The sequence below is a fragment of the Dryas octopetala genome, chromosome 9 (genome assembly GCF_963921425.1).
Source record: "Dryas octopetala chromosome 9, drDryOcto1.1, whole genome shotgun sequence".
NCBI classification, from domain to species: Eukaryota; Viridiplantae; Streptophyta; class Magnoliopsida; order Rosales; family Rosaceae; genus Dryas; species Dryas octopetala.
Window position 1 is genome coordinate 19387050 of NC_141374.1, and position 24720 is coordinate 19411769.

Here is a 24720-nt window from a genome sequence, read left to right on the forward strand (position 1 = left end):
TGTAGATGCAAGCGCGCCACCATATATATTAGAACCTCTAAATATTGTATGATGGTTTGCAGGCTGGAGGTATATATATAGTTAAGCACTTCACTCGATCGGTTTCTAATTAAATAATTTGGCCATTATTACATAACAAGTTATGTGTATATATAATGAAAACAAGGCTTAGAATCCCTAATGTGAAATTTTATACTCCGTCAATCAAATCGATCCTAAACATCATCTTCATCATGCCAAACGTACGTAGTGCTAGCCGTGCCTACTTGGCAAGGTAGGTTACAACAAATATGTACGATAATAATATATACTTCGACCTTATATATATCATTGGATTTCAACTCGATCAACCAAATCAAACTATATATCCACATATATAATGCATGTCATGGAGATGCATGCACAAGTTCTAACGTACAGTCCTTAATTTCTCTTGTCCAGAATATGGCCGGTTTTACATTTAACATTTAATTTCTCTGCTTAAATATGATTTTCTGTGCAATTAATTAATTGGTAAGAACTAGTTATAGTTAGGCTTTATATGTGTACTACATGTGGCTGATCGAAATGTCATTGATCATCTTCATCAAGACACCAATATATAGTAGTCCTAGATGTACGTTTTAATTAAGAAGTTGATCCGCCAACAGATAAGAAATCTATATAATTTGGAAGACCATCAGCCGGCAGCTGCAGCTTGCTCTGTTTCCCCATAGTTTGCTGATCAACCTCCTCCCCATCCTTTCTTGCATTAACATCTATCACTTCACTTCCATTAGACTCCGTATTTACTTGGAGAAAATCGTAAAACTCAATTGGCGCCTCATCATTTTTATGATCTGCAGCATATATATTAGTTAGGAAGCGTCGGTGCATATATATCATTTATAAATGATCACAATTAAGTAGGCTAGGTACTATAACCCACATCGATCATATATCAGAAATTAAGCAATTGGAGTAGTCTATTAATTAATTAGGTTAGTATAGTGCAATTAATGAATTAATTACCTTTGTGGTGCATTGTGATGGCACTGGTATTTGGGTAAAAGTAGTGTTTGGAAGATAGAGGAGGGTTATGATGAGTGAAAGGATAGTGATAATTATTTGTTATTCCAGTGTATGGATGATATAGCAGGTGCAGGTTCCTCGAACGCGAGTGATCAGTGCATGAGGTGATCATCTTCATCTGCAGTCGTAGGTGATCTTCTTGTGCGGACTTTGGTACTAATGAGGTTTGAGGAGGAGGAGCAGGAGCAGCAGCAGAACTAGTAGTAGTAGTAGTGGTATGAATATTCCTTTTGGCGTGAAGCCTCGATCTTTCTCTGCATCTGCGTGCCATGATGACATGCCAATGGTTCTTGACAGCGTTATCAGTGCGTCCGGGGAAAAGCCTTGCAATGATAGCCCACCGATTTCCATGGATACGGTGAGAAGCGAGAAGACGCTCTTCTTCCTCTTCTGTGAAAGGGTTCCTGTTGATTCTTGGGTCTAACTGATTGAACCATCTCAACCTACAGCTCTTTCCTGCACACACATACATACATATAATTAATTAACTCCATGTCTTAATTAATTAGTACTATATATGTACTTGAACATTAATTTAGGAGGTTAATTATAAATCCTATAGCGCGCAGCTTGTCAATTGATCAATCATATATACCAAACCCTAGCTAGCTTGTATATTGCTTATTAAGAATTATATAAACAAATTAAGACATGAATCAAAGCAAATTAACATTATTAATTAATTGTTAATTTATATAGATGGATGAGTAAGGTAGGTAGGTACCTGATCTTCCATGGAGCTTTTCGGCAATTGCGTTCCAGTTATGAGGTCCATATCGTTCCACCAACTCCCTAAGCCTCTCATCTTCAGCAGGCCTCCAGTGGCCTCTGGTGCACATGATCGATCGATCGATCGATATTAATTTTATCTTTCCTTCTTTCAACGTACTGTAAGCTAATTACTCAACAATTGCTAGCTCACTCGATCACTACTACTGTTGGATGTCCAATCGATCCTTAATTCCTGATTGATCGATTAACAGTACTAGCTAGCTAGCTAGTACTGGAATTAGCCAATAATAAAGGCAAGGCCATCAATATATACAGAGTGAATGAAGATGATGATGAAGATGAATTGAGCTGATGATCGATGATGAGCGTGGGCAAGGCAATTGCAAAACGTAGAATTGGAGATCGATGATATATGACCAGATACAAGAGTTATATGTGTATATAAAGATGGAGATGGAGAGATGGAAAGTATTTTCCGTTAGAGAGTGGGAGGGTTTGGACAGACCTTACACCTGCGATTGATGCAACGTCTTGGCTAACAATAAAATTAAACCTGGCTAGCAGTCCTTATATATATATATTAATATATTATCAATAATATTATATATTACATGAGAGACAACGAAAGAGAAAGAAAGAGAAACCAGATATTAATGGGTTGCTTGGTGGGGTGAAATATGGTTCTGCTTTCAACGTCTTTCCAAGTTTCTAACCTACAACGTCTACTTATAACCCACCTAGCCATCTTACTCATTTTCTTTTTGTTAAACGATTCCTTAATAATTAACCTAAATATACATGTCTCATCATTAAAATTATATATCTAGTAAAGAGAAAAAAATTTAATAACTTTATATATATAATATATATATATAAAATATCAATTCAGTTTTCATATATTATGTGCACTTAATTAATATAATTATAAAAGTATGAATTGAATTTTGGTGCACTTATAATATAAAATAGAAAATTAAGGGGGAGGGGTTTGGTATTTGTGGTGGTGTACGTACGTATGGGATTGGGAGGTTAATTTAGGTTTTGACAAACTTGATTTCAGACCTAACTAACAAGTTTAGCTTAGAAACTAACCTCACAACTGCACGTGGAGAATCAGACATCCTTCAATTCGATCATTATTAGATCGATAATAACTACTTCCATCTCTTTAAGTCAAATTCAAACATCTGGTACTTCTAGTCTTCCCGTAGATATTGTAATTAATATATATTATCGCTACAAGCTTACATTAAGCCCTTTGCCTTATCTCTTTCTCTTTGTTCATCTTCCAAGCAAGCATTTCCTACGACAATGATTTGCTTCCTCAAACAATTAATTAATTTGGTGTGCTAGCGTTTCTTGTTTTTTGTTTTTTTGTTTTTTGGTGAGATGGGGGCAGAATGCCAAACATTAACATTTCTTGTTCTTACTTCCAAGTATTGTATTTTTATTTTATCTTCTTTTATTTTTTCTTTTAATTATTTTGTCTATGTGATCCTTCCTATTTTATGTACGTAAAGCACACAGAAAAAAATTAAAAAATTTTGCTTTTTCGACTCCAATTTCAAAAAATTAAATTATTGTGTGGTGGTAATACCACATAATATGTTGACACAGTGTTACGAAACTACTAAAAGTAATAATTTAAAATTTGAATATTATTGATTGCATGTATGTTATGATTTGTGTAGATTCATAACATTACATTCGTAATACCATATCAACATATTATGTAGTGTTACCGTCACATTTGTAACTACAAGATATGTAAATGAGGACCAAATTGATGAAATTAAAAACACGAAGACCAAATGAGATTTCGAGTTAAAACACAGCAACCAAAGATATAATTTACCCAAAAAATAATGTGCTTGATTATAATTAACGTGCATCTATAGCTAGCTAGCATGAGTTATATGATATAGATATGCGCGTTTAGATATCTTGTTATGGCCTAACATCCAAACATGGATGAAAGAATTAATTAAGGAAAGTAATTTTGGTGATATTTATATATATATGTAAGACTTTCTTTTGACCGTTGGCCTACCACTCTCCTAGGTAGGAGATCAAATTGCTTGTGAAAAAAGTGATCAGTCAGTCCCAGAGGGAAACACATCTCCCATCTTCACCCACCATGTTTATGTCTTATGCACTGCGCTTGACTCATGAGTCATGACATTGCTAACTGTCACAAGTACTACTTACCTCAACCGTTTTCTTTCTTGATCAACTATACATGAAACCTATGGCGCGCTCTCTTTCTCTCTCTCTCTCTCTCTCTCTCTAAAAGTGGATGAGGATGCTTGCTGAGTCTTTCTCCCCGGCCAAGTCTGCATTATTAATTCTCATATATGTACTTATATATACACACACAAGGCATTTTCATATATAGTTGTATAGAAGTGTTGATATGCATACTTCAATTGTAGAGTTCTTCACGACTGTTCACCGGTTTCACCTACTTTTCTCTTATGGCCGTCAGCAATTAGACCTAACTAATTAATCCAAGAGTTTGTTTAATTTGCTGCTACCGGAACTTGTATTAATTCTTCTACACCTTGTACGTTAACAAGCTAGAGAAATACTTTTAAATAAGATATATCAAGATCGATATCTTATCTTTAATTATTCAACACAATATATAATGAAAATTATCAATCCCAAATGGTGAATATTCACAATTAATTCATTCCCTTATTATATGATATTCTTGCCAAGTTGGCAGTTGGCCACCAGTTTATAAGAAAACCCCAGTTCAAAATGCATGATCTTGGCCATCCATGTAGTTTTCTTGCTAGGTCGAACACAATGGACTTATATAAATTCCATTTGGAAGGAATGTTGTGATGAACAATCTAACAGACACAGACCTTAAATTGGTCTTGTCCACCTTAATTACCATATATATATAGTAGCTAGCTAAGTAGCTGGTACCTACCATTATTGAATTATCTAAAATAGTAATGCTACACTTACCATATTTTTATACCATAATTTCATACCATCTTATATGACATTAATATATTGGACACTAAAAATTAAAAAATAAAACTTAAAAAAGAAAAAGGAAATACCCTTCCAGTAAAGTAATGACACATCAGGTGGGATACAAATGTGGAAAAAAAAAATGTGGGATAACTAGCATTATTGTATCTAAAATTTGTTTTTTTCTCTCTCTCTCTCTCTCTCTCTTCTCTCTCTCTCTCTCTCTCTCTCTCTCTCTCTCTCTCTTAAAGTTCGTTTAATTCTGCTCTAAGTGTGGCCAAATTCTGATTACGGCCGTTAATTAATTCATATAATTCATAAGGTAGTGATTTGACACCCATCACCTAATATATGGGAGCTAGGGATAAAGGTTTCCGGGTCCAGAAGTAATATAAACTTCCCAACGGTAAATTAAACTGCCCTTGGAAAGCCAACTTATGAGTTATGAGCCATTAATTCCAAGGGATTACTTTTGTTCCTTGAGTTGAGTGACCTCGACTATTGATCCATGAACAGTACACCTACCTACCAAACTAGATTCTATATATATCACTAACATCTTAATTAATTAATTAATTATCACTATATTTAGCTCTTACTGTAGATATTATTTCAGGTTCATTTTCATTTAGGCCAATTTTCTAGACTATATATTTGATAAGTGTTATTTTGCTCACCAGACCATTACACTTGTATCAGTTTGCTCTTCATATTTTTAATTTGAAAAATTAAGGTACTTAACTTTTACAATTTTGTTAATTGAGGTCATTTTACCAAGTGATACAAGTGATGGGCACATGACTACCATTTTTCCCTCAATATGGACTCTTCGTGATAAAAATTTGACTTTGTGTAAATGAAATTTTAGATGAAAAGCAAGTAAATTCTCAAAATTACCTCAATTGACAAAGTTAAAAAGTCAAATATCTTCATTTTTCAAATTAAAAGTTCGAGAAGCAAATTAATACAAATGTAATAATGTGGAGAACAAAATGACATTTATCTCTATTTATAATTAATTTGGAATGTATATAGTAAATATGGCCTTATATGTGTTTAATTATATCAGGTTGATCAAAGGTATACATTAATAGGGCCGTCTAAAAGTACTACGGAACTTCTTTCTCAACAAAAAAAAGTACTATGGAAATTAATTTTTAAAATGGGGATATATATATATATATATATTATATATGCTTCCTTGAGTGCAACTCACTTTTTTGAGTTAGAGGGTATTAGGTACAGGACAGGGATGTAAAAAATGCATGTCATTGTTTGCTGGCTAGAATGTACATTCCTTTAAATGGATCTTTATACTAACCTTGATGTTATATAACACCTTTACATTTTTTAATATAAACTAATTGCCTACATTCCGGCCAATAATGTTGTTTGGCACAAGGATCAAAGTATAACTATATACAATTAACTAACTGATGATCACTTAATTTGTGTCCAACCGGGAAGCTATCTAGCGCAGTTGTTATGATCTGATTGCATGTGTTATGTAGAAAGTAGTAACAGGACTATTAATTAACCATAAAAAAAGTGCATTAATTATTTGACAGTGAAATGTATATCCTCCAAGAACATTATATATATAGGGGTTGCAGACTGGCAGCCCAGTTCTTAATTTGTTTGATCAGTTTATATTATATATGGAGCTCCCACTAAATATATTGTTTTGGACGTGTAGTTGAAGAAAACTTTAGCTTTATATGGTGCATGTATAAGTTGTAGGAGATTATTATTTAGAGTTTTTTTTCATATTTAGTATCTAAATTTTGACCATTAATGTCTTAATGTAATACATAAACTTTTATTTGTCTCAATTGAGTACCTAAACTTTTATTTTGTGTCTAATAGATACCCATGTGAATTTCTGTTAAAATTGTTAACAGAAGTTAGGGACAATATGATCACTTCAAAAAAATTATATTTTAATTATAATTTTTTGTTTTTTTTTGTTTGTTGTGTTTTTTTTTTATAATTTTAAACATATAAAAATAATAATTAAAATATACTTTAACTATATTGCCCCTAACTTTTGTTGACAATTTTAACATAAATTCATTTTGGTACTTATTAGACACAAAATAAAAGTTTAGGTATTCAATTGGGACAAATAAAAGTTTAAGTACCACATTAAGACAAGCGTCAAAGTTTAAATACTAAATATGAAAAAAAAAAAAAAACCCCTATTATTTATATGATCGAATAGAGCACAATGAACAAAAATTAATGCACCCAATGACCATTACTTTCGGCTAAAGTGTTGATTGACGCAATAAGCTCTCAAGTCCAAAGATGATTGTAACATTTTTCATGTTCAAATTTGACTAATGGAGACCTCGGGCCTGATATCGATTCTTCATTCTTATATATAATTTATAAAAAGCACATGTATCTTATAGTTATAGAGATGGATCGATATTATACATATCAAAGAAAAACATACACCACTAGCTAGCTAGGAATATGTATCGTCAACACTACTCAAGGTTACAGCAGGTTAATTAGCTAGCATTCGCTGAAAAACTAGCCAATTAAGCCGGCCACTAATTAAGTTGATATGACGCAGCTGTGAATTTTCAAGTTAGGTGTTTGAAACTTTGAAATATTATTGAAGAGTTTGTATGCCACGGTGTATTTCCACTGAGTTTGAAACTATATATTATATAATGTCTTTGCGTGTAGACTAAGGAAAGGACTTTCACAACCCTACTGATTTTGATGTTCCAGTCAAAATATCATGATGCTAAATACAATACAAATGAACTAATGAAGTGCTACTGCTAAATTAAAAGGTTCTTGCGATCGATTACTCAAGGTAGCAAATTTCATTATCATAATCAAATCCCAACAAATTAATATCCATTCAATACACCAATTAATTAATTAATGATTCTGACTCCCACGTGTTAACAAGTTCATCTGCCAGCATAAAATTAATGGGCCACCATTTTAACTAAACCAAGCACATGTTGAAAAACAAGGAACTAATTATGTAAGAATCAAAAGATCGAGTCGTTAGTTGTAGATGTCGAACTTAATCGCCAAGTGTGGCCAGCCACAATGCCACATCATGTGATCATGTCGCACTACCCCCAAACCCACACCCAGATACAATGGTGATGATGGGCTTTTAACTCTCATTCTTCTCTTTCAAATGGGGGTAGGTTTTGCAAAATATCGCACATCAAAAGCACAATATAGTATCAGACTTTTTTAAAAAAATAATAAAATACAGAATTCAATTGCAAATGTAATTCCCTCTAATTAAAAGATAAAAAAATTTCCAACTAAATAATCAGCATTCCTACTGTACTGTACAACAGGAGTTCACTTCAAGTGATTGGCTAAAACAAATACTCGGCAGGTTATATGTCAAAAGAATATTATAGGAGGCAACTCTGTTAACAAATATTAGGTGTCCCGAGCTGAGTACAAGCTTCATGCATCGAACCACAATCCCCTGCCTAGAGAAAAGTCTAGCAGGTTAGAAGACTGAAAAACAGCAATCTTGTTCTAATCCTCACAAGGATGACAATTCAACTTCCTGATTGCAAGGACGATATGCCACAAAGGTACCATCACTTGAGAAGGAACCAGGATTAAAACAAGTGATTCCTGTGTACTTGAAAGCCTTCTGCTTACTTCTGTCACCTAAAACTATCTGCACAGAAAGATCAAAGGATAAAAGAAATCTTAGACCATTTCTGTCATAGGTGGAATCAACCATCAAGTCCCAGTGTTTTTGAAAATAGGAGTCATTTGCAAAGAAGTAAAGAACAGTTCAGTCCCCATTCTCCCAAAACTTAGAACATCTGATAAATCAAAGCACTTCCACTCCAAAAATATATACATATATATATATATATATCAACAGATTCAACCTTTACTTTTTGCCATCTCATGGCCATGCGTGATACCCAGCTTTACCATCATTTATTATGAAATCCAAGGGGAAGAAAAGGCCAACAGTAAAAATATTGCAATGCAAGAGGATGTTTAAAAGGATATTAACATTGGTAAATGGACAAGAATGGGATAATAGTAATACCGTATGTGGAGTTGGATAGAGATAGAGAGATTGATCGTAATTCCAGATGATGGGTTGTACTATAAGAGGGAGTGGGCAGAGATGACTTTGATGGGTTATGGTGGCAACAAGCTGTGACAAAAAATTGAGACCACGTTAGTTTTACTGATTATGCACATTAGTCAACAAGATTTTAAAAATAGATAGATAGAAAGACATATATATCTATATATGCATTCATACATGCCAATTTTTCTCTGGAGCAGTTAATTGCACTGCTGCTGTTTGAATAACACTCAATGTTGTGTTTTTTTCTTTTGAAGTTTTTTAATCCATTTCTTAACAGGGCTTATTATTGTAGGGTGGCGAATCGCCGTTTAGAGCTTAGGTTTTAATTCTCAGGTGTAACGCAAAATGCGAGAGTTAAAACACTAAAACCTAAAGCTTAAGCCCTAAAGAGCATGTTTAGCTCTCTTTTTTACCACGCAGTTCAAACCATATGGCAATCTGCAGTGCAGTTAACTGTTCCACAGCCAAATTAACATGCATACATATATATATAATTATATATTATATATTAGAGAGAGAGAGAGAGAGAGAGAGAGAGAGAGAGATCACATGCTCAAAGGGATCATCAGTTTCTTCTGCAGAAGGGGGCATCAAACATGAACGGCGCATTCTGTACAACATATCCTGACGAAAAAACACAAGCTCCTGGGTATAGAACTTTATTCTGCACACAAATATGGGAATCATTGGTCAGCAAGACATCTGAAAACACAACTGCTAAGCACAGAGGACAATCTTTGCATCTAAAGAATTCCATTGTGGCCAGGTAAGAAGTAAATTATTTTGTCTTGTAATTTACAGACTGTGAATTTAAATACCAAAGAGGGGTGCGGACATAGTAGGATTTTATCTCAAGTATCATACTTATCCTCATTTATATGTCAACTGATCAGTGTTCAGAAAAACATACCTGCAAGGATTACTTGAAAATATGGCTTTTGGAATGAGATTTCGGAGCTCTTCTGTTAAATATTGTGGTAAAGCACTCCTGGGTAGAGCTGTTGAAGGACCTGAGATTGGAAAAAAGCAGAGAGTACTCAAGTATGTACCCTTACTGTATGCACACTTTTGAGGAGATATATATATATATATATATATATATATATATTTGCATTTTCTTTTGGCAGAAGCATCTTATAGCATCACATACCTGGATCATCAGGACCTGGGATAAACAAAAAATAACTCTGCTCTTTTAGCTTTGGATGGGCTGCAATCATTTGCCCTAGCTTGCCAAACTGCAACCTGCACATCTAGATTGTCACTATTGCTTTTACTTATGTGGGAAGGCAAAGATTGTTTTCAGATCAACAAAATAAATCTTATCACAATATTCCTCACCTGAGACTAGAGAAGGAGTGAAAGGAAAGGTTACATGGGTGAGAACAAAAATTTCCCATGAAAACAAATAAGCTAGGTACAACTTCCTGCTGCTCAAAAACATCGAGGACTGTCTCTAGCTTTCCCATAACCTTCTCAAATAAGGAAAGAATAATCAATGTACTGTCATGCCACTCTGAGAAAAAAGTCATAAGCATTTTTTTAAATAATAAACAGTGCTTGTCACCTCTTCATCGTCTACCCAAATGTCAGAGAGTATGACAAACATGTCATTAACTGCTCTTCTTTCCAACTCTGCAAGTCTGAGCTGTTCAAAGTGTATAGGAAATTACTTTATATTCATACCTACTCTATAAAATTATATTAGCAATTTTTTCAACATTATCGAGTATTGGCAAAGTGTAGACATAATTTTAGGATACCATCTCCTCTTCTGAAAGTGTAGTACCGCCAAAGAAGTCATGTCCTGAGAGCACTTTCAGTGACTTATCTCTGTCCTCTAATGGAGGAAATCCACAAGTAATCACCTTCACAACAAAGTTAGGTGTTAGCATGTCTTAAAAGATCAACCCTGGAAATCAATTTCTTCTCATAAATACATTTTGACCTAAATTATCTATTAATGTCTCAATATTAAAAAGTTAGCAAGCTGATGCCAGATACAATCTTATGACTAGAAAATTCACTTAATTTAATTTTTATTTCACTGATCTGCTTTGGACTACCACATTATGCTGATCCCACCCCATATTAGAAGAGAAAAAAGTAGTTCTAAGAAAAAAATTAAAAATAAAGACATGGCTCTAGAAAGAAACAAATGGAAGATATCCTTGCTTGGGAATTAGAAGATAAAAAGTATTGATATCTCAAAACTTAATTCAAGTGAAAGCATGTGTAATTAAAAAAACAGAAAAGAAGAGGATGCTTGCTAACCTGAAAGACACCCTCTAAGAGCATCTCCCCCTCTGCAACAACTATTGTGTTCTCTAAAAAAAATCCTGTAGTTATCTTGTATTTCTTGTCAAAGAAAATGATGGTTTGAGACCTTTGATTTGACCGAACCTCAACCCTAGATACTACTACATACTCATAACCAACAGCACCCCAGCCACTTTCATGAAGACAGAATCAATCTGCTTCATCAAATCAATAAGACATTAGTTGATGCCTCTATATTAGATGCAGCACAGCCCAAAGTGTCAGACATACGCCATCCAAGTATTCATGAAACACAAAAGTAAGTCACTACAAGACAAGTATGATGAGCTTATTAATGATGAGAGCGTGTAAAGGATATTGCTTTAGATAAGTCAATTTCCACAGACGCAGTAAGGTCTTCCAAGTAAAAATGTCCATCCTCCAATTGAGATATCAGACCCATCACCCATCTCTTTCCCGTTTGCCCAACCAGAGACTGAATTGAAGATATCTGACAAGCATATCATATTTTGACACTCAGACACCCAATTAGTCAAATAAGGAAATTTTAATAGAACAAAAGGGTCGAATAAGAAAATTGTGAGTACCTCACAGCTTCCGGAATGTGACATTTCAGAATCAAAGGCTGGTTTGGAAAAATGCTGATGGCGAGAAAGCCTCTGGGAGAGCAAGAGAAACCTATCCCTATATAGATTGGCTTTCGCAGACGCGTCACCATGAATGGGTAGCCTCCCAGTATGCCTAAAAATCCCAAAGAATCATTACCCCGTTCAACAAATAATGCATGGATAAAAGAATATTCGCTCCATTTCAATTCCTTTCTTTTACTAACTTCTCTCTGCAGCTACTCTGTGTCTAACAATATAAATAACAATTTCTTGGCAAAAATGAAACATACTCATAGAAAGTCTTCTTGATGGGATCATAACGGAACTTCGGGACAAGGAAGGCATCAATTACGCTAAAGGGGTCATCTGGGGTATCATCTAGGGTCTCATGGACTGCGTCATCAGCAGCTGATAGACGTTTAACGATGCCGAGCACGGTCTCCTTGTCTATTATGGAGGACTTAACTGCCATCCCAAAGAAACAATCTTAAAAATATGGAAATTATTGATTTTTAAATAAATACAAATTAAGAAAGAAATGAGGAATTACGGGGTTGGATTTGGATTTGGTCGAGGAGGATCTCGATGGCTTCGTCGGGATCAACCTCTTCGAATTGGGAGCCGAAGGAGAGGATCTCGTCGAGAGCGTCCTCTTTCACCGTGTACCCTCTGATCTTGCATTTCCTCTGCACCTTCTTCCTCGTCGAGTTGCTCATGTCTTTCTCTCTCTGATCCGGTCGCTAAAGGTATGGGCTTTTGGGGTTTTCTTGTTTGGCGGGAAAATTCTGTATTTCTAGGTGCAAAGCGGCGGGAAAAAGAGGAAACCCCTAATAAATAAGATATAATAATAATTTCAGCAAAAATTAATAATTTAAAAAAAAATTCAAAAGGCTGTATGTTTTTTTTTTTTTTCACTTCACCCCCATCCTATCCCATGGGCCCATACTACTTCAATTAAGCTCTTTAGCATAGCATGTAAGTGTGTCATTCTAATCAACAATAATTATCATAGGATAATAATTGCAATATACAGTCTTTTGTTTATGGCATTAGAATTTTACACTGTATCATAGTTCATAGATCAAAGGGTTATTTATGGATTAACAATTGAAATACTAAACGTAGGGGAAAAAACATGCATCATTAAATATCATAGAGAGATTTACAATATCATTTGAAGTTTCCCATTAAAATGACATACATGAATACAAAAACAGCTCATCCACCGAAACTATTCGAATCCTCCAACAAGTCATTTTCTAACCAGTATGGGGTACCTTCCATCCATGACTCATTGACTCAACCTATTACAATGTAACTCTGCCGTATTACAAAGTTCTTACTTCTTAGCTAGAACATGTGCTACATGATTTTCTCTCTTATTACAAATTCTACTCTGCTGTATGCCATCACCTCCATCTGGGACAGTATATTAATTATAACTGGAATTAAGGCAGGATCCCCCTGTTGATTTCTGAGTTGTGATCACCAAATATATGGTCCATTTCAACTACTTCGCATCACCCTCAACTAGCAGCTCTCCAAAGCCTGCTTCCATACTCCACTTCCAGAACTGTCTTAAAGCTGAGAGCTTTGCAGTCTTTTAATCTGAAACATTAGGGATTTGTGGTCACAAGTCGGCCAAAAATTCTCCATGTTGGTTTCACTCCACTCTGTAGCATTGTTGACCACATACAAGATCAAAACTTTATCTTGACAAATGACAATCCCTTCTCAATTTGCTGATGTGCTCTAGGTTTCTTCTGCCTTTCTTTGTGATTCCATATAGACACTAAGAAAGATATTATGAGGCGATAATGTACAAATCTTATTAGGTCCCTCTCAAACTCATGCTCCTCCGCTTCTGGTCCATTGCAAAACGTCTTGCCATAGAAGGATTGTAGAACTTTCTCATATGATCTGAAAGCCTGTGGATGAATTGAAGATCACCAATCACTGAAAGCTGCATCAGAAAGAAGTCAAACTTGCTATATGGCAATTTCATTCCCCTGTTTATGACATCTTCCAAAAGACAACATGCATCTTCCACTTTATTGCAACCAAAAAGTCCTTCAATCATCATGCAGTAAGTGTCAGTGTCCTGTGCACATCCCCTCTTATCCATCTCATGCCATGTCTCAAATGCCCCATCGGGATCACCCATCTCAAAATACATTGAAATCAGCATATTATAAGTCTGCACACTAGGCAAACACCCGATGTCAATCATTCTTCCATAAAGCGTAAGTGCTTCATCACTTTTTTTATTATCACAAAGGACCTTGAGAAAACAGTTATAAGTAACTATATCAGGAGGGTAACCTTTGCTTCCCATCTCTTGCAAGAATTTGTAAGCCTCCTCAACTTTTCCAGCCAAACACATCCCTTCAAGTAGTTCCTTGTATGTAGAAACATCAGGAAGGCAACCACTGTTTATCATATGAGTCATAAGTTTAAAGCACTCCTCCATTCTATCGTTCTGGACAAGAGCCACAATCATTATTGCATAAGTTTTTGCAGTGGGAGAAGACATGGTAGAACCTTTTGTTCGCATGAATTCAAAAAGTTCAGCTGCCTCGGTAACCATCCCTGCTCTGCAAAAGGCATCAATGGCAGTAGTGTAGGTGAAATTATCAGGTGTATGACCCACTTGGATCATCTCTTCCAGTAACCTCATTCCTCTAGTCGGGTTCCTAACTCTACACCAACCAAAAAACAAAATGTTGTATGTATTAGCATCAGGCTTAATTTTTTTCTTCACCCTCTGTAACATGTCTTCAGCATCCTGAACCAGACTGCACTTGCACAGGGCATCCAATAGCAGGTTTAAGGCATTGACCTCTGGCTGTGTCTTCACCCTTATCCTCTTCTTCTTGGCGAATTTCTGCAGATAGGTCAGATGCTTTTCAGTGTATTTCCTCAAAATTGTTAAGAGAACTTCAACAGGAACCTTATTCTTGTTATTCCTCTTCATATAATCCAGCAAGTCACAGACAACTCGAAACTGCTTCACCTTGTACTTGGTACATGAAAGTATGTCCATCATATCATTATACGCCCAAGATTCATGAACATAATTTTCTTGGCGTCCCGCCCACATAAAAAATCTAAATGCTAGTTTCTCCTCAAAACGAAGCCTATGAAGCACCTCAATAACCAATGGAGTAGTCAATGGTAGACCAACTTGGTCAAGAGCTTTCTCCATATCACAATATGCGTGAGAGTTATCAAAAATTGTATTGTAGAACTTATCAACATCACTTTCTAAAACCTTGTCCTTGATACCACTCCGACCACAATCAAAACTTTGATCCAATGTAACAATCTCTGAACAAAAAGGACGCATAGCGACCCTAAACGCAACGACTGTATTCAAGGTTTGAGATAATTTGACCAAATTCGAACAAGGGGTCTCTACAAATGACATGGAGTGATAACATGAACATGGAGAGAGCATATATTTTCGAAAATAAGATATGGGTTCAATTGGGGATCTCACACATCCAAAGATATTAGCATTAGAATTGCAGAGTGATAAGGAATGATTCTTGAAAGTGAATATATCAATGAAAGATAGGCCTCTCATCGAAACAATTGAAGTTTTAAGATATAGGTTCCGCATATTGTTGTATGGTAGAAATGGCATTAATCTAAAAGACCCATTTGAGAAAGCATAGGGAGAGGACAAGGATTACCAGGCACGACGATGACTCTGCTACTTTTGTCCCCTTTACTCGCAGGATGAGACCCAAGCTAATGGCTAAGTTGGAAAATGGAAAAACACAAAGACCCAATGCCAATTTCAAGAGAGAGGGAGAGAGGGATAGCTGCAGCCGGGAAGGATTTGCAGAGAAACAGAGGGACATCTTGGGCGAAAAGAGGGCGTTTTGCAGAGAGACTTGTGTGAGACTGTGACAGAAGTGCTGTAGCTGGGAGTTTACTCGTTTAGGGCCGGGAGCCCAACAACGGCCCAAATAATAAATCCTTTTGAGGAACTTCTAAAAGTACCCATTGTTGTTTGCTTTCTAAACGCTACACGAGAAGTTTTAAAAACAGACAGTAAACATGTTAGAGTTTAGAAAACAAATAATAAGATTCTAGAATTTCTCATCCTTTTTAGTAAGTACCAGATTCTTTCTGATAGCTAGAGAGGACAAAGTGAATGGGTAAATGTATACACCCATTACATACAAGTCGAGCCAGCTCGACTCCTACCAATTGGGTTTGATGATGTGGCTAGGCAACCCTACGAAGAATTTCTCCTATAGCACATGTCAGATGGGGTTCTCAACCTGTTTTTTATCTTTTTAATTCTCAGCGCATCCTTGAGTTCTAAGTGCACCGAGCAGTCACATGGTGCATATTAAAAGCTCCATAATATTAGTTCAGCTTATTGTTATATGGTAGAAATGTAGCCATTGTAGCCCAACGTGAATTTTGAAATGGTTAAGAGTGGACTTGATAACTCTGAGTGGAAGGTTAGATGGACTTGACATCCTCTAAGATGTTTGATTCAGATTTGCTAAAATACGGTGAATGTACATTTTCTAAAGACGAGAATCAGTATCCAATATTACCATGAACTTTCTGAGATAAGTGAGTGCAAACTTAATATTTTTATCAAGTTTAACAATATGCATAACTTGTCTGCAATATACATAACTTGATCACAATATACATAACATAGAGGGGAAGCAGATATTATGTGGTAATTAATATTAAGAAACAAGCATGCATAAGTTACAGAATGTGGCTATTCAGTCCTTATTACAGAAAGCAAACGTAAAAAATATTAAGAAACAAGCATGCATAAGTAACAACTGAAGCCTAGCATACACCTGTTTTCTTGTCATCCACAAACCGCTTCCAATGCCTTGCTACCACTTCTTGAGTTTCTTTCACACTCTTCTTAACAGGCTTCACAAGCCCCTGATCATTGGCATGGACTTCATCAACAGTAGCTGTGACATGGGCGGTTTTGGTAGATATATGGCTTGGTTGTGCATCTACATCCTTCAAAACTTTTTCAATGTCTGCGATCAGTCTCTCAGCCAAGCTCCGGCTAAAATCCTCCCTAACAACCACGCGCAGAACAGCAATATGTTCCGCATTGGCTGGCATAGTATAGGCTGGAACTATCCATCCAAACCTTCTCAAACTATCAGATATCTCAAACACAGTGTGCTTGCTGCTGTCTTTTAGAGAGAAGGCCACCAGGGGCACTCCTACATCTTTGGAGAGAATCTCAAACCGCCCTGTCTTCTCTAATCCTTCTCTCAGCATTCTTGTGTTCTCCATGCAGTTTTCCATGATATTTTTGTAACCCTTGTGCAGACAATAAATAGGGAACAAGAATTAATATCACAATCAAACATTGGCCCAAATCGAACCAAGAACTATCTTGTATAGGTTTGTTTCTATACATTAAATGATAGCAAAAGTTACCTCAAATCCCAGCCGTATAAACTGATAATACTGAGCAATTATTTGGCTAGAGCCTGCCAATACAACATATGATGAAGACTTATAATTTGAAGCAAAGGACTAAAACCAAACCTTTAGAACATGCATATACAGTATATAGATAGATATATAGATATATATATATATATATATAGCACCATTAATTGCAATATGTAATTAAGCAATACCTTTGGAAAAGTTGAGGGTGAAAGTGGGTTGATCAGATCCAAGGTAATTGATGTGAAAGACAAGCTCGTCCGGCAAGTCCTCTTTACTCCTCCACACAACCCAGCCCACACCAGCATATACAAGGCCATACTTGTGGCCACTTACATTGATGCTCTTGACCAACGGCAAGCGGAAATCCCACTCAAGATCAGGATAAAGGAATGGAGCTATAAAGCCCCCGCTGGCAGCATCAACATGAATGGGAGTATCCCAGCCTGTCTCCTTATTCTTTTTAGTAAGAAGATCATTAAGGAGCTTCACATCCTCAAACTCTCCTGTCAAGGTAGACCCTAGAATAGCTGCAACACAGATTGTGTTCTCATCAACCATCTCAACTGCTTTCTTAGGGTCCATCACATAGTATCCCTCTGACAGTTTTACCTCCTTTAGCTCAACCTCAAAATACCTTGCAAACTTTTCCCAGCATACCTGCAGCATATTTTCATGAACTATTATGCATGATGCACCAAGGGACCTTAATCTGAGTCATTAGATTCTCTTCAATAAAAATTGTATTGCTAGCTAGCAAGTTTGCTAGCATAACGTAATTGGTTATGGACAAACATGTGAAAAATGATCATGGCCATACAATTAGAGCGTGCGGCTTTAAAAAGCTAATTAATATCTTGTTGGACAAGCAAGTCTAAAAGAGCTTAAATCTAAGCATGAGAAATGACATTGGTCATGACACATATATGATGAGAAGTAGGTGTCATCAATCAGCAGAGAAAGAATTCTGACCTGCACATTAGATCCGGTGACTATGTTGGGCTTATCGAAGGGTTTGCCCTCTAATTTTCTCTTGTGCTGCCACTTTCTTTTAAAGGCTAGGCCTGCCAGCATTATTGCCTCTGAAGACCCTACCGTCCCCACACCAACAGCAGTTTCACTATCTCCAATGGGAGCATTAAAAAGGTTGGCAATCATATTCACACAGCGATTCTACATGAAAAACAAAAAAGAAACAGTTATGTAAACCAGCTATGACAATCAACAGGAAATATATATTTCATCGCAAAGTTAACAAGAAATTAAGTATGAGTTCATTGAGTTGTGACTACTAATTCTTCAAAGCATTATAACCTTTTCCCCAAAAAATTCAGCATTATCTTATCAGCACAATGTGAATTCTGCGGTTTTGGGATTCAGACCATTTTCGTACCGTAAATTTAAAACACTTAAATCTTATACTCTAAAACAATGTCGATTTGGATATAAACATGAGATCACATTTTGGTAATTTTGGGGGCGTGCTACACTCATTTTTTTATACTGAAATAAATAAACATATATATATATATATATGTGTAAATGATGTCCTCATTTAAAAAGCAATAAATAGCATGTGAACTGGTTACCTTGAATGTCGTCTGTCACTCTGTCCACCAGTCCACGAAAGTGTAAAAGTATTTATTTTTATTTGTTTAAAAAAAAAATAATGCTGAATTTACTAAGTAAATAATAAATCAATGTACACCTCTGTTCGGTGGACGTTATAATCTTAGGCCACGACACCCCACAGCCCATAAATTAAAAAGCACAGACTATTACTTCGTTTTATGCAGTCAAAGCTTTGAGTATGTATCCTATAATACAATAAGAAATGCCAAAGTCCCTATCAATAAATTGTTATCCTATTATTAGTCTTGAAATCCCAATTCTTACACTAATCCTCACACGCATAATTACATTTTGGACCCTATAGGAGTAATGACAATGTCCCTTTAATTAACATTAATTAGAAATAGAAAATCTGCATTCTAGACTTGTAGTGTTGCCTAGCATAGCTCCTTTACATATACACTATTGACTTTCCAACCTCCATTTCCTCCGTAGATGTAGATCAGTAGTCTAGATCGACCAACATATTTTATTGTAATTACAAAGTGATTTAATTAATAAACTAGTATCTAGATCACCTGGAGTTCTGTGGTAACAGGGTACTCGTCCATGTCGACGTAGTTTTTGTTGAAAGAGGCCATGATGAGTTGATCGCACTCCGGCTCCATCCACGTGGTGACAAATGAGGCCAAGTTGAGCCTCGGATTCCCATCCAGCATCAGTTCATCGTTTATTATCTGATGAGCTGCTTCCTTTGGTTGTGACATCTCCGGCATCCGGAACCTACATACACACCATCACGCCAACACACGTACACCATCTTCATCATTTTCAAAAACCAACCAGTTGAAAACCCAAGCAAGCAAGAATAATGCTAATAATTAAGCAAGGAAATTAAAGAGATGAAGAGAGAGAGAGAGAGAGAAAAAAAAAAACATACTTGGGGAGAGAAGTGCGCACATATCTGGAAGCAAAGGTAGAAGAGTACAAAGGCTCTTCACGGTCACCGGTTGTGGTTGTGATCACCATCTTAATTTCCCACCTTTTGCTTCTCAAATGGAAAAGAAAGAGAATCAAGAGGAAGAATATGAAGAGAGTGAGAAACTGAAAAATGATGCTCTCTGCCTTTAGCCTTATCACAAACTTTATGGAAGTATTAATGGGGAGATGGGGTGGTTTATTGAAATGAGAAGCAACTTGAAAAACTAATTAAAGCACGCGTAGAACAAGCACACGTACTGCTGATATTGGGCACAGAAGTGGCCCCATACATTCGCTGGACAAATTTATTTTCAAGCTGAATCTTCTCTCTTTTTTTATTCTCTCAAGTCTTAACTTACTATTTTGCCCTCATTTCTCAATTAAAATTCTAGATTTTATAAAAGAACAAGAATTTCAATTCCAAATATCCACCCCCACAATAAGGAATTTAATCCACCTCCCACCTCACACACTGATGAGAGTGAAAAAGCCCATGTATGTGGCTTCGTGCGTAGGGCCCACTTATGTTTGCCTCAAGAGGCACAGGGCCGGAGAAGTATGATAAGGGAAAACCTTTAATCATCAATAAACTACAATTCATATATAAGCTACTTTATACCAAGTTTGATGAACTAAAATACTATTATCAAAGATACAAAGAAGCTTGATGGACTATAGGCAGTATTATATTATCCTCAAGCAAGTAAAAACGAAAGTTCCAATTTCGTATTCGTAATGAGCACTCCCTGTAGTGGTGTTGACTTGTTGGTGAGTAGGAGTTGTGTTTGCCATTTTCATTTACAGTTCATTGATTGCAAATTTCAAAATAATACCCGGTTGAGCCAATAGATCACATCATGGAAGTTGGGTCCACAAATGCAATGGGCCGCACAAGCTTTATAAATAAGTAATGGCCCAAAGATCGGATCAGATAGTTACCCAAAAAGAATATCGGAGCGGGTAGCCGGTAACTGTATACAAAATTATTTTCGATTGGAAAGGGAAAGAAAGTGATAATTGAAGTTGACTGGTGGACAGTTGGTCATGTAAGGTTACCGACCTACCTTCTCGTCCACACACAGTTCTCCACGTCTATCTGTACAAGACAAGATGGCTATGGCTTGTTTGTTTTCTTTTCTGGCACATTAGTTACTTTAGTGGTGTCAAACCAATCACTCAGTTTTATTTGTGAATAGTACAATGATGAGCGGAATTACCCCACTAACCCCCAACCAATGATGAGCAAATAGTGCAGTGATGATGATTGAGTAAGGTGACTATATTACTAAGTTCACTTAAACCCAGATGGAGATAGTTTTACTTGTGACCCAAAATTACTTACCACTCCCTAGTTTGGACTTTGGAGGTATACAGAGTTTACAACAAAACTAAGTCCCATTCCTTTATTGTTGTCTGATTGGTATATGAGAGTGTCAAACTGGACAAACAAGAGAGAAACTGTTCATATAAGAAACATTCTAAATTTAAAGTATTGGAAGAAAACAAAAATATTTATGCATACTTACTTGAAATTACTTTGTGGGGTTTGCCACCATTTTATGATGGGAACTCTTGTTTTCTCTTTCTAGAAGCAACGGGCGATCCCAACTACACAACAATTGAAACAAGATAAGGCACGTAGAAATAGACAATAGTAAATGAGCCACAATTCTTTGGGTTGTTTATATCCACAGAAACAAAGTAAAAACTTCAGTTATCAAGAGGAACCATGAATTCCAACTGGATTACAAAACTTCAGTTACCAGTCAACCCATTTGAACTCTTCCAACTTCAGTTACCAGTCATACCACATACAAGATACAGATTTTAAGAACCGGACCTGACAACTCCATATGGAACTGCCACCAATTCATGGTTAGATGAACCAAAAACAGATAGCACTCCAGCTTGCAAAACATATTACTAAATTCAACACAGGTGACTTCTAAGACCAACATACATCAAAGAAAATTAACTGCATAACAAATTCCCACAAAATAAAAAACTAGTTAAAGTCCACAGAGTGGCATGTGCCTACAACCTCCATGTACGTACTTCATATACTTTAGAACTAACTCTGTTTCCAATTCCTAGTTAGATCAGAAAAAATTCAGAATCATCTATCTTGCAATCATTTTACATATTAGCCGTTTCTTCTTTAAGATGCGAAACCCCAACAGCTCCTTTTTGATAAGCTGGATAAACCCCAAATACACTATGCTTACAGCCTACCCTATACAGCCTACCCTAACTCGGGGATCACTTCAACCGCAAGGTGTTGTTGTAGGGAGTGTAACCAAGCCTTCTAGCTAGAAGGTGGAATTCCTAATCAACACAACCAAACCCTACTGGGGTTATTTCAGCCTATTTTGCTTTTGAAAACCACGCTTATGGTTTATAAATAAAACAATAAATTTCGTATAATGCTCATCATTATAATTTGTAACTAAACTATGAACATTCTATAGACAGTAAGCCACTGCACCACTACTCTAGCGTAACCCTCTTTTGTATCTTTTGGTTTGACCTATAATCCTGAAGTCCTATTTCATATACATGCAAGATGTACTTAACAAGTGCAATGGTTAAAGTAACAAAATAGTAGTTTAAGGTACTCTTCGATACAGAGAGAGTGCAAGAACTTCAATATTATCACCTGAGGATCAGCACAATGAGAATGGGTTGTGCCCAAAAGAAGAGCGTAAGAAGAATCCCCATCATCAGTTTGGACTTCAGCCTGTGGAGCCCTGTAACATTAGACTTATTTAAAGATTCCCCAAATAAGATGTAAAATGAACAAGACTAAGCACAGCCATGGAGAGACACAACAGATAGTACTGGTTACAACAAAAGAACAGCACAAGAGAAATCCCAGTCATCAGTTTGGACTTCAGACACTGGATCTGACATCCAAAATTAAAGAGGATATCTCGACAAATTTTCTGAGTGAAATCTTGAAAATCACAATTGTCGACTCAAGTAAATTTGCAATAGCATTATCACAATGGGAAAAAAAGATATCTATATTACAGTAACAGATAACTCTAAACACATGTTAAATTAAAGATAAAACAACATGAAAAGAAAATGAGGCATATTGTACAAACAAAAGCAAATCATTTAATAATTGAGTAAATGTTCAAGAACCAAGAGTATAAATTAAGTGCTACCAACATGACATACACAGAAATTTGATCATACCAGTCAGGAACTTCTGCTTGAAATGCTTTCCCAATTCGAGCCTTAGACATATATGGCTTGGGGTACTTCAACGTAACTGCTATTGGACCCAATTCAAATTTACGTGGACCAATCCCAATCCCTGGGCTGATCGTACCGGACTTCAACAAAGAATTATTCTGTGACTTTTTGCATATAATTTTTGAACAAGAATGACAAAACCACTCATCAATCGGCAAAACCACCCTGGGGTTACAGCAAGATACATGAAAAGCTTCTTCACAATGATCACAAAGTAGCATATTCAATATATTTTCTGAATGACCACAGAGCTTACACGACTGGATAGAACCGCCACGATTATCAATTCCCAAAACTTGACCACAACTTTTATTGAGGGGAGCACTTTGGGGTCCATAACTTTCAAGTTTGGAAATGCAAAGGTCTTGTTTCCCAACCTCAGCTGAACTAGGGAAGGAATTATTCTGCGGCCTTTTGCAAATAACTTTAGAACAAGACTGACAAAACCATTCATCGATCGGTAAAACCACCCTGGGGTTGCAGCAGGATACATGAAATGCTTCTTCACAATGATCACAAAGTAGCATATTCAATATATTTTCTGAATGACCACACAGCTTACAGGACTGGATAGAGCCACCATGAATATCAATTCCCAAAACTTGACCACAACTTTTACTAAGGGGAACATTTTGGGGTCCATAACTGTCAAGTATAGAAGTGCAAAGGTCTTGTTTCCCCACGTCAACTGAGCTCGGGAAGGAATTCTTCTGTGGCATTTTGCAATTAATTTTTGAACAAGAATGACAAAACCACTCAACAATCGGCAAAATCACCCTGGGGTTGCAGCAAGATACATGAAATGCTTCTTCACAATGATCACAAAGTAGCATATTCAATATATTTTCTGAACGACCACACAGCTTACACGACTGGATAGAGCCACCATGAGTATCATTTCCCAAAACTTGACCACAACAACTTTTAGGAAGGGGAACACTTTGGAGCCCGTAACTATGAAATATAGAAATGCAAAGGTCTTCATTCCCCACTTCAACTGAACTCGGGGTCGAACTCTGAAGAAACATTCCTAAGTTGTAACCACACTTGTAGCCACACTACACTATATTTCAGATCGTTTTCCAATTATTCCACCTATTCTTCAAAACACACTACAATCATAGCAATGAAATTAATATACAAGATGAGAAATGAACCCACTATTTCCATCAGGATATTCATCTATTCAGTTTTTATCTAATTTAGTAAGCTTCATCAATACATAACTAAATTAGTTAAAATCTGAGAAGGGTTCTTACTCCCCACTAATATTATATGAAATTCATATAGAAAATAGTCCATGCCTCCCTCAAATATGTAGTGAAAGTATACAGCCTAGACCATACCATCTTCTAAAATCGATACATAATATCATCTTCAAAACTCTAACATAAATAGACAACAATATCCCAATAGATTCAAATTTCAATAACAGATAAAAGAAGAATAAGATTGCAGAACTACGAAAGTATAAGGTTATGACTTGAGATTGAGAAAAGGAATTACCAGATATCAGTCGCTCTCTGACTCTCGGTGTCTCTTAGTTTCTCGGGTGAATTGGAAGGAGAATCGATTTGGCTTTGAAATCAGGAGGCGAAAACGTACGTAACAAAAACAAATTTTAAAAGAGTTTGGGTATACGGAAATTTCAAATTT

At 36.1% G+C, this 24720-nt stretch overlaps 5 protein-coding genes across 5 annotated transcripts; all 5 read right to left on the minus strand.

Annotated features, from left to right (window-relative positions):
- Positions 1 to 612: 612 nt before the first annotated feature.
- MYB54 (myb domain protein 54) lies at positions 613 to 1910 on the minus strand. Its single transcript, XM_086256456.1, has 3 exons — positions 1796 to 1910; positions 1012 to 1527; positions 613 to 839 (listed from the first exon to the last, which is right to left on the minus strand). The coding sequence occupies exons 1-3, from the start codon at positions 1908 to 1910 to the stop codon at positions 628 to 630; spliced, it is 843 nt and encodes a 280-aa protein (XP_086112582.1). The 3' UTR covers positions 613 to 627.
- A 6178-nt stretch (positions 1911 to 8088) lies between these two features.
- Positions 8089 to 15783, minus strand: DPB2 (DNA polymerase epsilon subunit B2). The gene is made up of 14 exons (XM_086256651.1): positions 15486 to 15783; positions 12341 to 12617; positions 12081 to 12255; positions 11770 to 11923; positions 11541 to 11672; positions 11177 to 11254; positions 10666 to 10770; positions 10470 to 10550; positions 10244 to 10374; positions 10053 to 10147; positions 9813 to 9912; positions 9452 to 9566; positions 8855 to 8965; positions 8089 to 8467 (listed from the first exon to the last, which is right to left on the minus strand). The coding sequence occupies exons 2-14, from the start codon at positions 12504 to 12506 to the stop codon at positions 8327 to 8329; spliced, it is 1584 nt and encodes a 527-aa protein (XP_086112777.1). The 5' UTR covers positions 12507 to 12617; positions 15486 to 15783; the 3' UTR covers positions 8089 to 8326.
- LOC147275388 (Pentatricopeptide repeat (PPR) superfamily protein) lies at positions 12925 to 15492 on the minus strand. The gene has a single exon (XM_086256649.1). The coding sequence runs from the start codon at positions 15434 to 15436 to the stop codon at positions 13622 to 13624; it is 1815 nt and encodes a 604-aa protein (XP_086112775.1). The 5' UTR covers positions 15437 to 15492; the 3' UTR covers positions 12925 to 13621.
- Positions 15784 to 16474: 691 nt separating the features above from the next.
- LOC147275389 (glutamate decarboxylase-like) lies at positions 16475 to 20041 on the minus strand. The gene is made up of 6 exons (XM_086255833.1): positions 19763 to 20041; positions 19401 to 19605; positions 18223 to 18423; positions 17442 to 17910; positions 17236 to 17288; positions 16475 to 17115 (listed from the first exon to the last, which is right to left on the minus strand). Exons 1-6 carry the CDS (start codon positions 19849 to 19851, stop codon positions 16618 to 16620), a joined length of 1515 nt encoding a protein of 504 aa, XP_086111959.1. The 5' UTR covers positions 19852 to 20041; the 3' UTR covers positions 16475 to 16617.
- A 336-nt stretch (positions 20042 to 20377) lies between these two features.
- Positions 20378 to 23783, minus strand: LOC147275390 (uncharacterized). Its single transcript, XM_086228408.1, has 4 exons — positions 23005 to 23783; positions 22460 to 22550; positions 21330 to 21411; positions 20378 to 21241 (listed from the first exon to the last, which is right to left on the minus strand). The coding sequence occupies exons 1-3, from the start codon at positions 23781 to 23783 to the stop codon at positions 21361 to 21363; spliced, it is 921 nt and encodes a 306-aa protein (XP_086084534.1). The 3' UTR covers positions 20378 to 21241; positions 21330 to 21360.
- Between the last annotated feature and the right edge of the window lie 937 nt (positions 23784 to 24720).